The sequence below is a fragment of the Lichenostomus cassidix genome, chromosome Z (genome assembly GCF_008360975.1).
Source record: "Lichenostomus cassidix isolate B80296 chromosome Z, HeHo_3.0, whole genome shotgun sequence".
NCBI lineage: Eukaryota > Metazoa > Chordata > Aves > Passeriformes > Meliphagidae > Lichenostomus > Lichenostomus cassidix.
Genome location: NC_139511.1, coordinates 49,495,521 through 49,508,827, shown reverse-complemented (window position 1 = coordinate 49,508,827; position 13,307 = coordinate 49,495,521). Strand labels below are relative to the sequence as shown.

General features: G+C 40.8%; 1 protein-coding gene across 1 annotated transcript in view; it reads right to left on the bottom strand.

Moving 5' to 3' along the window:
- Window positions 1-13,307, bottom strand: part of MAP1B (microtubule associated protein 1B) — a 72,611-nt gene that overhangs the window by 15,140 nt on the left and 44,164 nt on the right. The window contains exons 3-4 of the mRNA XM_085043788.1: window positions 9,699-9,781; window positions 5,890-6,030 (exon numbers count right to left, since the gene is read on the bottom strand). Of these exons, the coding sequence (XP_084899914.1) occupies window positions 5,890-6,030; window positions 9,699-9,781 (224 nt within the window). The remainder of the gene's footprint in view (window positions 1-5,889; window positions 6,031-9,698; window positions 9,782-13,307) is intronic.

The following is a 13,307-nucleotide window of genomic DNA, read 5'->3' as shown; positions in this document are numbered from 1 at the left end:
GGGATGTGAAAAAAGGCACAGACCACACAGAAGACTACAGGAACGTTGTCAGAGTATGCAGGGATATAACAAGGAAAGCCAAGTCCCACCTGGAATAGAGTCTGGTAAGGGATATCAAGGACTCCTGATATCCTCTAAGTACATCAGCAGCAAAAGGAGGACTAAAGAAAATGTGGGGTCACTGATAAATCAGATTGGTGTCCTGGTCATGGAACACTTAGAGAAGGTGGAATTACTGAATGCTTTCTTTGCCTCAGTCTCTACTTCTGAGGCCAGCCCTCAGACCTTGGAGATAAGGGAAGCTGGAGAAAGGAAGACTTCTCTTGGTTGTAGGGGGTTGGGTAGAGGAGATGGCAGATGTTGCTAAGCCAATCTTTGATAAATCATGGAGAACAGGAGAGGTGCATGATGACCGATGACTGGAGGAAAGGCAATGTTACTCCTGTCTTGAAAAAGGGCAAGAAGAAGGACCCAGGAAACTACTGGCCAGTCAGCCTCACTTCCATCCCTGGAAAGGTGATGTCCCAGATCATTCTAGAGGTCATCACCAAGCAAATAAAATAAAAGGTTATCAGGAGTAGTCAGCACAGATTCCCCAAGGGGAAATCATGCTGACCAATCTTACAGCCTTCTATGATGGGATGGCAGGATGGGTCAGTGAGGGGAGAGCGGTGGATGCTGTCTGCCTTGACTTCAGCGAGGCTTTTGACACTGCTTCCCATAACATCCTCACAGGTAGGCTCAGGAAGTGTCGGTCAAATGAACAGAGAGTGAGGTGGATCAAGGACTGGCTGAATGGCAAAGTTCAGTGAGCTGTGATCACCAAGGAGAAATCAAACTGTTTATCAACAACCTGAATGGAGGGATAGAATGGACCTTCAGCAAGTTTGCTGATGATACTAAACTGAGGGCAGTGGCTGATACACCTGAAGGCTGAGCTGCCATTCTGTGGGACCTTGATAGGCTGAGAACTGGGTGTAGAGAACAAAGCTCAACAAAGGCAAGTACAGAGTCCTGCACCTGGGGAGGTGTAACCCCAGGTACAAGTAACAGCCTGGGGGCTGACCTGCTGGGAAGCAGCTCTGCTGATAAGAACCTGAGAATCTTGGTGGGTAACAAGTTGACTATGAGCCAGCAATGTATGTCTGTGGCCAAGAGGGTCAATGGTATCTGAAGGGATACCATTCCTGAAAAGCCAGTATCATTCCTTCCATCATAAAGAGCGTTGCCAGCAGGTCAAGGGAGATGATCCTGTCTCTCTACTCAGCCTTAGTGAGGCCACATCTGGAGGGCTGTGTTCCATTCTGGTTTCCACAGTTCATGAAAGACAAAGAGCTAGAGGGTCCAGCAGAGGCCACTAAGATGATGACGGGACTGGAGCAGCAGACTATTATGAGGTGAGACTGCAGGAGCTGGGCCTGTTTAGTCAGAGAAGACTGAGAAGGGATCTTGTCAATATATACAAATATCTCAAAGGCAGGTGTTAATAAGATGGTAGTAGTGGTGCCCAGTGACAAGATGGGGAGTAATGGCCTTAAACTAAAACACTGCAAGATCCATCTCAATATAAGGGAGAACTTCTTTAGGTTGAGCATGGCAGAGCACTGGAACAGACTGCCCAGGGAGGCTGTGAAGTCTCTCTCTCCAGAAACATTAAAAATTCACTTGGATGTGTTCCCATGTCACCTGCTCTGGGTGACCCTGCCTTGGCAGGAGGGTTGCACTGGATAATCTCCAGAGGTCCCTTCTACACCTAATGACTGTGTGATTCTGTGATTAAGAAATTAGTTAATACTTCAGAAATTAAAAAGGCTGTAAGTTTTTGGGCCTCCCTCTCCAGGAAAGACATCAAGGTGCTTGAGCATGTCAAGAGAAAGGCAACAGAGCCGGTGAAGGGTCTGGAGCACAAGTCTGATGAGGAACAGCTGAGGGAACTGAGGTTATTTACCCTGGAGAAAAGGAGACTTGGGGGGATCTTATTGCTCCCTGCAACTGCCTGGAAGCAGGTTGTAGTCAGGTGGAGGTTGGTCTCTTCTCCCAAGTACCAAGTGACAAGATGACAGAAAATTGTCTCAAATTGCACCAGAGGAAGTTTAGATTGGGTATGAGAGAAAATTTCTTCCCCAAATAGGCTGTCAAACACTAAACCAGGCTGCCCATCGAAGTGGTTGAGTCACCATCCCTGCAGGTATTTAAGATATGTAGATGTGGTGCTTGGGGGCATAGTCTAATGTTGAATTTGGCAGTGTTGGGTAAGAGTTGGACTTGATGATCTTAGAGATCTTTCACAACCTGAACAATTCTGTGAATCTGCCTTTTCCAACCTTAACAAGTCCAAGAATCTATGATTCTTAGTCTTGTATTTCTGAGATTACAAGGTCCAGAGCCAAAGAAAGATCCAGAAAAAATAACAGGGTTAAGAATTCTTGTCACTAGTTTGATTTAAACCTCATGGACCACAAAATTTGGAATCTGGAGTAATTCCATTAATTCTGACAGTATTAGTTAACATTCTAGTACCAAAACCAACTGCTGCAACAAAGGAACAAAAAATAGTAATTTCCATGCCATAGTATGAACAGCTGTTTTCTATTCCAGTCTGAACTAAAAAAAACAGTATTTGATGGTCCCAGGTAAGCAGACAAACATGAAACATATAACATATTTTACCTTATCTCAGTTCCACAGATACTTTCATTAGGCTTTTTTTAACTGACAGTTCAGTTAAATGTAGCTCATTTCTGTTCTATTTGCCCTTAACAGAGACCATCAAACTTCTATAAAGAAGTAATTAATATTTAAAGTGTCAGTGGAAAACATGCCAGCACATCATCATGCAAAATATCATAACCTTCTTTCCAGAGACTCAGTTGTCATTTCAAACTTTAAGAATAGGTTTGATAAGGATAATATCTATAACACTACAACTGAATAACTGGAGATTTGTGGACCACAAGCTCTACCAACAGAGGAAATGAATATATGAAAGATTAATGATGTTTGATTGTGTTAGATCTCTTTGGGCCTCTCTGTGTGTAGGTCTGACGTTCATCTTTCTGTTACATAACTTATTTCTAGCATTTACCAAAAATAGAACTCAACAAAGATGCAGTGGCTGTTATAAATAAAAATAAATCAAACCAATAGATAAATAAAGCCCAAAGTAAATATTTTCTACCTTTCTGTATCATCATTACTGAGAATCCAAACCATTTGACAGGAGTATAAATAAATCCCATGCATTTGTCAGACATGGCCCTGCCTGAATGACAGGAAATGAAAAAACAAGGCAAAAAGAATAAATGGAGACAAGCCTGAAAAGGATGAAGGTAAGGACAATAGTGAAACCATTACTTTTGTTTATTGCAGAGTTAAGACAAGAGGGGCAGCACAGATGACAGCTCTGTGAAATGGATTTAGGATCTCAAGTGTACTACTTATGTCTCTGATCAGGGTTGAAAACACATTATTAGGGAGAGCCAAATGTAGTAAAAGATCACTTCCTCTGAATGAACAAACCCAAGTTTGTTGCACACAAAAAGAACTAAAACTTGAGCACAGACTGTTTCTTATAAAAGGCCAATTTTCTGTCTTGATAAAAACAATCATATGATAACATACTGGGCTAATGAATATACTGTGTCAAGGTTTGGGGTTAGTCCTCTCCAGTTTATATTATACCATATTTAGATTTATGCTTCACAGTTCTAAATTCTGACATTTTTCCTCCGAAAGGTTGGCATGCAAGATGCAGACGATGTTAAGCCACTGGAAACCCAGGCTTATGAAAACTTGAAGAAAGATTATCCCAGGCATAGATGGTAACTGTTAGGAATAGCAAGTTCAGTCATGCCTCAGAAAAAGTATCAATGGATTTGCATTTCAAGTGGTGACACTAGGGATAGACAGTAACACAGAGCTGTATCCACTCCTTCTCTTCTCCAAATTCAAGGCCATTCTGTGAACAAAGAAATGTACCTGGGAACCTTAATGTCTTTTCAAACATCTGTTGAGGAATCCGTAAGTATTAAAGGTGTCACAGCTAGTGAAGACAAACAGCAAGTTGGCTATTCAGAAAAAACACTATATTGCTTCCTACCCTGTACCACAAAGGTACAAAGAAAGGTTTTCCTGTTCCAGCTGCTGTTACAGAAGCCGGAGAATGGGAGATTTTACATATTCCTGCAAAGGAGAACTTGAAAATCCTGCTTTTAGGCAATGCCTGAAGGGAGTTCTGCATGCTAGAGGTAGACTTCTGCATTAGACTTTATATAAGTATCTCCCAAAGTCTATTCACTTATTTGCACATTCTTTGACCTTAGTTCAGGTTTGGCCCAGTGAAGTAAAAATGGGCAGAGGCCAGAAGCACCAACTCCATCTTAACATGGCTATAGAATCATAGAATTGTTTAGGTTGCAAAAGATGCTTCAGATTATTGAGTCCAACTGTAAATCTGGCACTGCCAAGTCCATTGGGATCAGGATTCTTTCATCTCACTACCACATAGAAAACAACTAACCACTTTTTCTAGACCTTTCTATTTTTTTTTTTAATTTAGTTTTAAGAAGTGTTGCAGACATGAACTGCAGTATGGCAAACACGATCTTTCTTTGGCTTTGTGAAAGCTTGCAGACACACTGAGACCCTGAGGCTTCAGAAACAATAGGCTGGAAGCCAACACTTGCTGAGAGCCATGCCAGCTGGCTGGTGAGCACACTGCCAGCCACAGAGATGAGCCAAATGAGCCTTACTCATAGCCCATGGGAGTGTGCCCTGCACACCCACTACTGCAGCAATCCCACAGCATCTGTAACTCATAGGGACCCCCATCCCTCCACTTTCCAAACAACAATTTTGTTTCCTAAAGGTAATGTGGAATTTGCCCCTAGTTTTGCATGTAGTCATAAAGGAATTACATGTTGCTAATTAGACAGAGACATAAGGAGCTTGGGTTTGTAATTTCATAGAAAAGTAACTCTGAGAAGTGCCAATGAATTTTACATGTCAGGCATGTTCCAGAAAGCAGGAATCCAGCTCTTTCCCCAACCATTTGTTGAAAAAAGGCTTTGAGAATAGATCACATGGATACAGTAAGGTCACAGTAGAGCTCACGCAAACTGCTGTTTCAGTGCTGAATTTTCAAATCTCAGTCTACTGACATGCTCCTAATTAATACCAGAAACTAAATTCCTATGGATGCAGCCATACAGGTTATTTAAGTATATATTTTATATGGCAGCCGAATTAAGTATGACAGCTTGTTTACTATGGATTCCTGCCCTACGGGAGCTTTCAGACACAGTACATTAAAGAAGATAGCAAAGTAACGACTCATGAAACAAATGGCATTAAATACTGCTATCCTTCATGCTTATCTTTTTGGTATGTAAAAATTGCAAGTTTTACAGATTCACTGGCCGTATTTTAAACACTACTATCCAAAGGTTAAGCAGGTGGATGGTGCAAAAAAATACAACTGTTCTAACAGCCACTCTCTGTCTCATTAATGCCACTTATTAATTAGCTGCTAGCAGGTAAGAACCTGATGTCAAGTTCAATTTGACTGCTTTGTATGTGCACCTTAGATGGACAACCTGTGCATTTTAAACACAACATTATCTCTTCCCATTGTTGAGGGTTCCTTGGTTTTATCATTTTGAAAGTTGCAATTTAATTTCCCAAATTATTATTTAATTCTTTTGTTAACCAATTTACATGAAATCACAGTAAAATAAATAAATGTTTTGCAAGAAAGCCTGTAATGGAGACTAAAGAGCAGCAGCATCAGCCTACCTATGCTAATTCTAACAAGACACAGAGCCATTTTTAGCCTTCTAGACATCTCTGCCATCACATAACAATGCAAGGAAGACACTTTTCTAAACACACCTCTTGATCTGTGAAGATCTCAATGAAGTTCTGGAAGGAGAAGGACCCTGACTGAAGAATGAGTTCTCCTGTGTTTTCAAAGCACTGTCCAGTTAGAACGAGGAGCTTGTGCCTTGCAGCATCTGTGATCATTAAGCGTACCTAGAGTGAAGAAGAGAAATACATCAGTAATGGGAGTAACCACATGTTTCAATATTCCACTGAGAACTTCTGATTTCAATATTCCACTGAGGTTTACCTCTCCTAATTTAAAACCAGTGTCTGGAGCAGGACTGTCAAAATATTATGGAGTTAAAGTGCTGTTTACAAAAGACAATGAGAAAGGGGGGAAAGTGAAAAAAAAAGGAGGGGCAAGATGCAATTAGAAAGAAGGTTTGAAGAATCAATCAAATTAATGACAGGGAAAAAACAGAAAGGAGAAGAACAGAATACAACTTGAATGAAGACGTAATTTTTTCAACAACATATTCATAGCATAGCTCTTGTATTTACATCATTGTATCAGGACAACCTTGGTAAACTATTTAAGGGCAGATGTTTGCTACTTTACTCGACCTGCAGTACAGCTACTAATTATTCTTCTTTACCACTCCCAAGAGGAATATTTACTTGCATACTAAACAAAACCCATAAATCCTAAATTTAGGAATAAAACTAAACAAAACTTGTGTAAGATTCTGTACTGTTGAGTAAATGCTTTGCAAATACTTCAAAAGTCTTACTAAACACTGAAAAACCAATTTAGCCTATGGTAAGCTATGAATTTCAAGTGCGCTAATTCCTCTATTGAGGAAGAATTAAATCAAACCAGAATAGTGATTCCAAAACAAGGCTATCCACATATTAAATTAAATGAGCAAATGACTAGAGTCTATCTGGGACAATTCCACATGATATTGCATCCAAGATCCATCCCCAAGGAGATGACACAATCAACACTGTTCTCCTAGCAAGATATTCTTTCCAAGGTTTATATTGATTGTTAAGAAATCAGTTGTTCTAAATAACTTTTGCTAATGCCTGGGAGGCTGAGCCAGGAAGGCTTAACCTGAATCTCTGCTGAACATCTCATGTTTTCATGTTTTCTCTGCTGAACAACTACAAAATAGACACTGGAGAGTATGTATCTGAAAGAAGACCCAAGCTCTACTCTATCTTCACTGTTATTTTATTTAATAAGTGACTCTGATGTTGAGCAGCAGAAAGTTCCTTTAATTACATGTAGGACTAATGCTGGTCTGTCACTAATTGCACTAAATAATTATAAATTCAGAAATATCGTGTATGGATTGAGTGTATCTGTTTCTATTTCAGACAAAAATATAGATAAGTGCAGACATCTGTCTGATGTGCTTTGCTCAAATCTTCTCTATTTTCCCTCTAATAAAACCATATCAGAACTGGCTTCCTCTTCTAAGTTTTCTTTTGTTGCTGCCAGCACTGCTCATCAGTCTGACAACTTTTTTGTAAACTCACCAGGTTTCCCAACAGTAAGACTATTTCCTGACTTGTGAATCACTGATATGTGATTTTCATATAATCCCCCTTCAACCTATTTTATTAACTGGCAATAAAGTACATTCTGCAGATCTAGCAAGCTATGCCAAGAAAAAAAGTAAATAAATATTTGCAGATTACAGAGCATGATGTGTACATATGGAAGACCTTAAGAGACACATAAATTCTGTCTCTCAGTACAAATATGGTTTTTTGAAGGACTACCAAAATTTTGTTTCCTGATTTCAAGACCACTCCATTTCAGAAAAAAAATCTGGAAAGGTGATGATTCCATTCAGTTTAACCTTTGGTTAAAGTTCAAAATTGTTTGAAGAAAGTGCATAGCAAGATGCATCCCCAGTCAAAACAGAGGTTAAGATGGAGTGTGAACAGAGATGGGCACATCAGCAGCTCTGTGGTTTCCCAGAGTTATGGTACAGACAAACCAGCACTAAAGCAACGGAGTGGGGACTTCCTAAGAAGGAAGTAAATGTTCATCGGGATTTCAGAAGCTTGTTTTCTTTGGGCAACATCAATCTCCCTCCCTCTGGGCCTCTCTCTTACAGGAGGTACTTTGGCATTTGCCAGAACACAACAGGAGCTTCAGGCAGAACCATGTTTGGACTACCACCAGATATGGATATTTACAGCCAGATTAGCTGGAATATTATATTTCTTTCTTGGTTTTTTTGGTTATTGTTTTGGTTTCCCTTTTTTTTCTGCTGTTTTGCTTTGGTTTTTGTTTTTTGTTTCTTTCTTTGTTTTGGTTTTCTCCTGAGTGAATAGATGCAAGTTCCTCTTCTGGTGAAGTTATGGTATATCTCTTTGAGCTTCATGGTATATCTCTGTCTCGCCAGATGCACCCTGGAAATCTCTGATATATGAAACTAAGTTTTCTATTTGCCACAGTGAACAGAGAATGTCTACTCCAAACTCTGATTTAATTCTGCCACCTCTTTCTGATCATCTCTTTCTGGTTTGTGTCTATTCAGAGCCTTGCTTAGCCAGCCAAGTTATATCTCATCTTGTAACATCTGACTGTGACCAGTTTGGCAGGGTGAAAGTACAGTAAAGATTGCCTCCCACAGTTTAGTGAGATGAAATTAACAGTAACACAGCCTAACGTCTTCCAGAGCCAAAGGAGTAAGCCCAGAGTTCAGAAGTCATTAATTGGTGTCACATCATGTTCTTCCATGTAGTCATCCATCAAAGAAATGACAAGCAACAGTAATAGAAATAGCATTTCCCTGCTTTTGGCAGTTTTTCAGCTCTTCTACTTCTCCACACATGCACACACTTGATAGCTTTTTACTCTGAATGGATGCATAGAGAGCTGCTACTCTGGTGACACCAATGTCCTTACCAAGCACCTTTAATGGCTTGTAAGGGATTTTCATGCATTGTATTTTAGTTAGTAAGTTGCCATTAACTAAGGTGACTTTTAAACTTCTACACCTTCAGGAATTTCATTTGTTTTGGAGTCCTTTCTTCTGTTTGTGTTCAACATCACTTAACAGTTGGCAGCAAAATAGCTTTTTCATCAGTTACCACCAGCAGAACTGCCTCATCTCTCAACAGAAACAAGACTGTGGCAGTGCTCCCCAGCATAGACCAGCAATGAAATTATCCCTATTATTTCAACCTTCGGTCTCACTAGCTAAATACATCAATTTTGTCTTTGAGCTACACAATCGGTTCTTTGACTCTACTGAGTACATAAAGAATTGGCAGTTGTCTTGTGGACACTCCAGAGTTCACTAATCCTATCACATGCTTTTTGAAGCACAGATAGATCAACCAAGAGTCTCCACCACATATTTGGTAATTCCTCTCAAAGACCCAGATTTGTCCCTTGGCACCTTCAGGCACTTTCCTCATATGTAAAATAAGCATCCAGAGCTACCAAACAATGGTGAAACAAGAAAAGTGGAGGCAGCTTCAGCACAGCTGCCTCCACTGCAAGAAGAAGATAATTTGATGCATTATGAGAAAAGTAATGCTGGGATCACAGGCATGTTTCTGTCTTATGCCTCTGACAATCTGCCATGAGTCTGGGAAACCAGGGAAAAGATCAAGGGATGGGCGATGTTTTCCATGGTATTTATTCCAAATATAAAACTTCACTCATAGTCAGGACCTGCTCGCAGAGTCTTAGCAGACTCTGAAAAATAGTATTGGAATTTGTCAGTCTCCAAGCTGGGAGCCAGTGACTGATGCTCCATAGTCACCTCAGCTACATCTGCTTCAATGCTCTCATCATGTCCACTTAATGGAGGTTTTATGACATGTCCAAAAAAGTATTTCTGACTTACCTCAGTACTAACTGCTTCATCTGAGGGATTGATGAGGACTACAGTTTCTAAGACATCACTTCTGTGGTGAAGAATCTTCTGACCTGCAAATGCAGAGAGGAGAAAAGAAAAATTAAATTCAACTGTCACAGTGTGAAGCAGAATTTTCCATGAGTTTGTTGTATGTCTCATCGTGTGACAGCCCTTTGGTGACTCTGGCTGGAGGAGTTCCTATAACTCAGCTTGGTCTCACAGAACTGGTGCAGACAAGGGAGTAACCTTCATCAGGTGTGCATGTAGCCCTGACAAACCAAGTGAAAAGTAGGACCCACACTGCCAAAATGCCCCTTTCAGCCTTCCACAGGTTTTGATTAACATTGAGTTACCCCAAAAAGTTCCCTATGGGAATGGTTAGACTCTTTCCATACTGTCCTGCTTCATCTTCCTCCTGCTTACAAAAGCTGTATCAGGCAATGTCAAACAATAAGAGTGATAGGGCATACAAATAATATCTAGATCCTGAATTAGTAAATTCTGGGCAAGTTTGGAGCAGCCTCACAGCCTACTGGCTTTCAGACTTTGTCTGTCTCTGTATTTAATAATGATATTCATCTGACTGGGAGTGGATGCCAGAATAACACAACAAGACTGTTGATTTTTTTTTTCCCCTTATGTTAATTGGCAAGTTCTTATCAGGGTCCTTTTCTGTGAGAACTGCAGTGAGATTAATTAGCATTGGATTGTCATTCAGAAATCCAGACTGGCAATTAGTCTAAAAAACCAGAAGAGCTTACCCTTCTGAGCAAACCGCTTGGCACAATACTAATCAATTAAAATAATTAATTTGGCTTAAAAGGGAGTACAGGACACAGACCTATTTGCCAACTTAGAAAATATCCCCTGTAAAGAGACATAAATTAACGAGGCTGAGGATGGTCAGGCTGAAAGGAGCTCCACACGCCTGGGAGCATCGTGTGAGAGGAAGGGCAGCCAGCCATTCCCACAGTGTCCCTGACTGGGGCAGGCTCAGTGCTGCCCTACCCACCCATTGATGGCATCTTCCTCACTGACCTGCTTGCACCCCTCCTGCCTTCTTCCCCCTCCTTGCCCCCCGAGCTCCCACTGTGCTGCGTCTGTTGCTGTTGCTCTGAGGAATCTCTATATTTATAACCATGTGAGTCCACAATCAAATAACAGAAAGTGATGGAGAAGGAAAATAAAAATAGTGCTCTCAAGTAAAACAAGAGATAGGCTTGTTGTCTATTGTCTTGTGCATGACAGTGCCTAGAAACGTATGGATAATAATCTATTTAGTTTGAAGAAACCTTGTTTTCTTAATATATATTCTTTTTGCTGTACTTCCTTGAAAGAAGGAGACATTATGTATTACAAAAGTGGAAGAGCGCAGACTTCTCTCCCTCTGCAACATCCAGTTCTGGTACCACCCTCTGCAATTCAATTAATTTTTATAGTTTTGCTTCCTTGCCTATCAGAAACCCACATATAAAGCTACAGTCAATAAAGCTACCAGATGGCTCTGTTACTGCAGACTACTTCAGAAGATGCTCTGTGTTCTGGTATTTTAGTTATTCTTCAGATTTCCCTTAAATTGAGAGATCAGGCAGAGTTTAGTCAATCTAGCCTGCTAAGGAAATGAAAGAAATCACCACCCTTTGGCAGATACTGAAATTTCTTGCTTAATAGTTGGCGACGCTGAACACATACTTTGCTTCTGGCCAGACAAAGCCTCATATATCATTAGACATGAACACATTAAACACAGGCAGAAAAGTAATTCAATTAGCCATATGCAAAGTTAGACAAAGATTCACAGCTTTCACCAGGCTCAAAGCACACACTTTGGACTTAACTGAAGCTGCTCCAAGTTGTGTATCTGTGTATCTGGGAATCATTTGACTTGAGGAGTTGCAGGTCCTGCTGACCAACACCAGTGATGGTTACCTACATCCTATGCTTCCATGGGCCAGACACACTGCTCTAGTGGTTGGGTGGGTTCATGGGCCTTTGAGACTGAGTTCCAGAGGCAGATGTGTTGTCTGCACCATATACATGGTGCCCACTCAGAGATGTATGTGTGACTGTCTCCCTCTTCAACTCCTTGGCATAAATATGTTACTGATTGTCACACAGGGTAAGGACCCAGCACTGGCATGGTGTGAGTCACTACAGCAGCTCCCATCCCATGGAACACCTGGGAAGTCTGCACCTGCTTGCTGGGAAGTCTGCACGTGCTTGCTGGTGTCAGTAATGTGGTCCCATGTCACCGCTTGAGAAATTTAAAGACTTTGAAAAGCTATTTGCAATTTTGTAAGAGTAACACAGGCTTGGTGCCCAGGTTGATATCCTGTGATGCTCAGCTGGAATGAAGGAAAGTCTCCCATGGGAACAGTTTTATCAGACAGAAATTAACTATCCTTGTGTGGGAGCAGAAAGCAGCAACAGCTCTTGAAAAACTGCCAAGAGAGTGCAACTTACTAAATTACAGATGGAGAGGGAGAATCCAAGACTTGTGTAGATCTGGAGTTATTTTAACTCTACTGAATTTTTGCAACCTATCTCTACACATGTGACAGATATTTCTGTGACTTGATAGAGGAAGAAAGGGAGGAACTTCCACGTTGCACAGAAGTGATTGGGTGGATAGATTTTACCTGCTTGTAGTTTCTGGAAAGCAAGTCAAAGCCCCTTCTAAAGACTTTCATATATAAATACTACTTGTATTTGGAAGAAATCTAAGTATCTGCTCATCTTTTGATTTTCTTAATTAAAGCTTCAAATAAAAAATTGGTATGAGCAAAGAGTCTTGGCAGTCGTTTTATTCAGAATGAGATTAGAGACAAGAAGTAAACAGCATGTGACAATTGCTTAAAGGGTAATTTCTGCATTCATCACCCCAGTTCCTATGGCCACAGGATCCTAATGCCCCCCTGCTCATCCAAATATCAATGACATTTATTGTGTGATTATTGAGATGGGGATGGTGTTAGTCACATTTCCTAGAAAAGTGGCTAAATAGATTTCCTAACTTACACAGTTAATTTTTTCAGGCCAGTCAAGCAGCATGAACATGAAAGCCCCTTTTAACAGTGACTATGTCAAATTTGTGCAAACACAAAATGAAAATGAGTGACAAGGCAAAGAAATCAAGTCCTCCTTCATGTCTTGTTTAACCAAGGATTACTACTGACACACTTTCTCCTGGGCATGCCTGTGCAATCCAGCCCATGGGTGTGCATGCTGTATGCAACAAGGTACTCAACAGAGGGGCTCCCACCAGTTTCTCCTGCCACTCCAGGTAGACATCAGCATTCCCTTGTTCCCTATCAATGACTTTCCCACACAAAGTAAACAGAGAGGAAGCAGGCAAATCCCTCCTGTGGTGACTCTTGGCAGAAATCGTGAAAGGAGTATTCTCCCTAAAGGTATTCCTCCTCCCTGAAGAAGTTTGACATCTGATCCAGCATTCGAACACATTTCTCTGGCAACTTTCAACATCTCTTGCTTTTCTTTGTAAAGAACTTTAAAGCATCCTTTCACTGCCAGAAGACATGACTGCGGTGTTACGTCAGTCGCCGTGCTGGGTGGTATTAACAGATGGCACAGCTTGCA